Source organism: Hipposideros armiger, unplaced genomic scaffold (genome assembly GCF_001890085.2).
Source record: "Hipposideros armiger isolate ML-2016 unplaced genomic scaffold, ASM189008v1 scaffold_85, whole genome shotgun sequence".
Taxonomy (NCBI): Eukaryota; Metazoa; Chordata; class Mammalia; order Chiroptera; family Hipposideridae; genus Hipposideros; species Hipposideros armiger.
Genome location: NW_017731435.1, coordinates 86,596 through 90,501, shown reverse-complemented (window position 1 = coordinate 90,501; position 3,906 = coordinate 86,596). Strand labels below are relative to the sequence as shown.

At 60.5% G+C, this 3,906-nt stretch overlaps 1 protein-coding gene across 1 annotated transcript in view; it reads left to right on the top strand.

Annotated features, from left to right (window-relative positions):
* The first annotated feature begins 800 nt into the window (after positions 1-800).
* The window catches only part of SCART1 (scavenger receptor family member expressed on T cells 1), a 48,223-nt gene continuing 45,117 nt past the window's right edge, over positions 801-3,906 (top strand). The window contains exons 1-2 of the mRNA XM_019644071.1: positions 801-861; positions 1,221-1,544. Coding sequence (XP_019499616.1) covers positions 801-861; positions 1,221-1,544 — 385 coding nt within the window. The remainder of the gene's footprint in view (positions 862-1,220; positions 1,545-3,906) is intronic.

Below are 3,906 nucleotides of genomic sequence, written 5' to 3'. Positions count from 1 at the left end.
TTTGAAAACTCATAGAACCAAGAAAGAAAATGATACGCACTATATCGCTCAGAAATGAATATGTCAACATCTTGCCTTGTATCCATCGAGAACTTTTCTTTACACAAAGGCACAGATGTAAGTAAACTTTACAATAATGCATCGGGGGCATAGTCTATATTTCCTGTGTGTTTCTCACCTAAAACATGCAGCTAACGTCTCATTTTTAATGGCTGCCTAATATTTCTTCATCTGTATCTTCGATCATTTATTTATTCCTCTCCCGTTGTACCTTTGGCTGCTTTTCAAGAATCCCATCCTCACAGAGAGCTGCATTTACCCAGGTCAGGCACGTTTTTACGAGTTTGGGTCAAACTGCTGTGTCTGTTCATGGAACACTGCAGCTTGCTTCGACTCTCGTTCTTGAACACACCTTTTGTGCAAAGCAGAGAAAGGCTGTCTCCTCCCCGCCAGCCCTGGCCCTGGCCCCTGGCCCAGAGGTGGTGGCTCCTCTGGGAGGCTCACGCCTGGGTCTGTGCCAGGCAGCTGCTGTGCAGGAAGCCCAGCCAGGGCTTCACCACACGCTGGTGGTGCCATCTGGGCTCAGGCCCGGTGGGTGAGCTCCTGCTCTTGGGACAGATGGCAGCTCTGATTAACAGCTCTGATTGACAGCTCTGATACCACCGGGGAGGCGGTGGCGGTGGCGCTCCCAGGGTTCCTTCTCAGAAGGGCTTCCCGCTGAGCTGGAGGCCACCTCCCCAACTTGGGTGGAGCACCCTTGCTCATGCCTGGGGTGGCTGCAGCAGCAGAGGTGACCAGGGATGGCCGTGCCCCCTCTGAGGCTGTGGCCCTTCCTCCTGGCCTGCTGGACACTCCCTCCAGGTGAGTGCTGCGGTCTGGGGGCTTCCAGGCTCTGAGGCTGGTCCACAAGGGGAGGCATGGCAGAACTCTGGGGTGTGCGTCCTGGGAGTCGCAGCCCTTTGCAGGCAACGTGAGCATGGGCCATGCCCATGTGACGCTTCCACAGAAAATGGTCCTTAGCCATTCATTTTTGTTAGCATTTAACTTCATTGATGTCATCACCATCAAAAATAAAGTGTGAGAAAACTTGAGGAAATAGAAATGAAGGGTGCAAACTGGGATGGAAGGTGAAAATTAGATTTCTAAATTTGGAAAATCCTGGACAAAAAGTTCTCCAGCGAGTTTTTGCCACGGCCGCTCCCCGTGTTCTTGCCCCGAAGGCCTCGCCGCGGACTCCGTGACTCTGCTGAGGGGCGGGAACCACTGCGAGGGCCTGGTGAGCGTGCAGCGCGGCGGGCAGCAGGGCATGGTGTGCGGGGACGGCTGGGGCCTGGACGAGGCGGCCGTCGTCTGCCGGCAGCTGGGCTGCGGCCGCGGCCGGTTCGCGCCCACGTACGTGCTGTGGCCGGCGGAGCGGCAGCGGGCCCTGCTGCAGGCCGCGCGGTGCCAGGGCCACGAGGCCTCGCTCTGGAACTGCTCGCTGGGGCCGTGGGGGCCCGTGCGGGGCTGCGCGTGCGAGTGCCTCAGCGCCGTGCACTGCTCAGGTAGGCGGCCCGGCCTGTCCCCACCCGCACCCCACCCCCGCGAGACTGCCTGGGGTGAGCCCCTCAGACCCTCGTCGCTTCGCGATGGCCCCACGAGCCGCGCCATCCCCTCTGGGGCCGGCACAGCACAGGCGAGGGACACATTTGCTTTCCGAAGTGCCGGTCGCACACCAGGGCAACGCTTTCTGGGTTCAAGCGTGGGGCCCGATGGTGACCACACGACCTTCTGGACGGAAGGGTCCCGCTCCTCTCCCACCACTCAGGCTAGTCAGGCTGGCGAGTGGCCAGGTCCCTCTGCTCTGGTGGGGAAGGGGGGTCCTCACCCTGGGGCATCGAAGCCCCGGAGCCGGAAAGCTTGTAGCTCATTCCTGCTGTGCACGGGGGTGGGGGTGGNGCTGGGTCCCTCTGGGTGGTGGGGTGCAGGCCACCTCAGTAGGGGCCCGATGACAAGTCAGGCTCAGGCTGAGAGGGGCTGGGACGCCTGCTCTGAGGGCTGGGCTGATCCTGTCCTTCCTTGCCTTAACGTCCTGCCCTTTCTCCTGCAGATGACAGGGGGACCACTGTCCTGCCACCGGCATCAGGTACGTGTAGTCTCCCGGCCCTGCGATGGGGTCTGCATGAAGGGCCTCGGTCATCCCCCCTTCATCTGTAGGGCTGAGGTCAGGAAGAGCAGGACCATGGGGCTGGCAACACCCCTTCTCTGAGGAACAGCACTGCCCCCCACCCCCGCCCTCCAGCCAGGTGGAGAACCATGGGGACAGACAGCAGGCGCGGGCCCTGCCCAGACACTTCTCTGGGCTCTTTTCCTGGCAAGACTGGGGGATGCCGTGGCCTCTTGGACGCTGTGTCTGTGTCCAAAGCACAACTGAGAACAGTGGGTGCTCAGACCGCAAGAGCTGCCCTCCTGGCCCTCCCTCCTGACCCTCAGCCCTGTGGGGGAGGAGCGGCACAAGGTCCACCTCTCCTCTGGGTGCCACTCCCCCTTCCCAGAGGCTCAGGTGGTCCAGGCCCAAGGTCACAATTCCCCAGGCAGTGCGGGCACACAGGGAGACCCGCCCCTCACTGTCCTCACAGGCCCTCCTCTGACTCCTCTGACTCCTCTACCTGCGCTCAAGGCTGGGACCGTGCCCATGACCTTCTGCCTCGTCCTGGGCACTCTCCTGGGCATTGTGTCTCTGGTCCTGGGGGCACAGTGGTACCGTGGCAGAGGTAGGTGGGCATGGCCGCTGGGGTTGACACAGGGCCCTGGGGATGGGGAGGCTGGGGGCACACTCTGCGATGCCAGCCCATGGCTGGCCCTCTCTTTTCTGGTCACTGCCCTGTGCCTGGTCCCACCTGGACTCTCTTTTGGTGGCTTCTCAGTGACCCACACCTGGGTGCCAGGGAAGTGTGCGTCCCCTCGTGGGGAACTCTGGCAGAAGGAGCTGAGGGTCTGGAGGGTCCGGCAGCAGTGGACTTAGATGCAGGAGTGTCCATCATAGACATTCTCTTGTGGCCTTTGCAGGTTCTAGAATGTTGGGGAGCCTTCCCTCGGAAGGTATTTATGAGGACATCGGAGCTGTCCCCATTGGGGAGAAGGAGGAGGGGCCCAATGTGTCCTGGGACCTGGTGCTGGAGGAGTATGACGACGCCTGGGAACCAGAGCATGGCCTGGAGGATGAGGACGAAGACGAGGCCGAGGCGGAGGGCCTGGCCCTGAGCCCCACAGGTGTGCGCCTGTGCGCCTTGGTACCCACAGTGCTTTTCCTGCTGTACTGCTCCTGCTGTGCCCAGGGCCCTGCTCTGGCCAGCGCTTACATTTAAAGATCCTGAGAACCACCTCTCCTGTGTCGTGACCCTTACTCTTGTGACAGGCTTGGGCATCAGGATCCGTGGCTGTCATCACACTGGAATCCTCTCATGGGCAGACGTGGAGTTGAGGGAGGGCCCTAGATTTTTGTTTTGGTTTCTCTTCATGGCTGTGCACACAGCCCTTCTAGGACCATGTCCCCAGTCAGCTTCAGGGAGCTGAGCAGACAGGGTGTGAGGACCAACTTACTCTCACTTCGACTCACACTGTCTAGTCCTTGGCTGGCCCTGTGGCTTCAAGGTGTAGTGACAAACCAGGGCCCAGAAGTCCTGGGGGCTCTGAGGAATTGCTGAGGGTCCCAATGCATGTCTCCCTCCTTCAACACAGGTCCTCGCGGCCTGGGCCCCAAAGCTCAGGCTGGGACGGAAGACCATGGCGGCTCCGCCCCAGGATGTGACGACCACGAGCTGACTGTGGGGGCATCAGTGAGACCCGAGGGTGGGAGATAGCCCAGGGCTCCTGGGGCTTTCGTTTTCCTCATTTCTAAAAGAGATGTTATTAAACTCCTCTGAA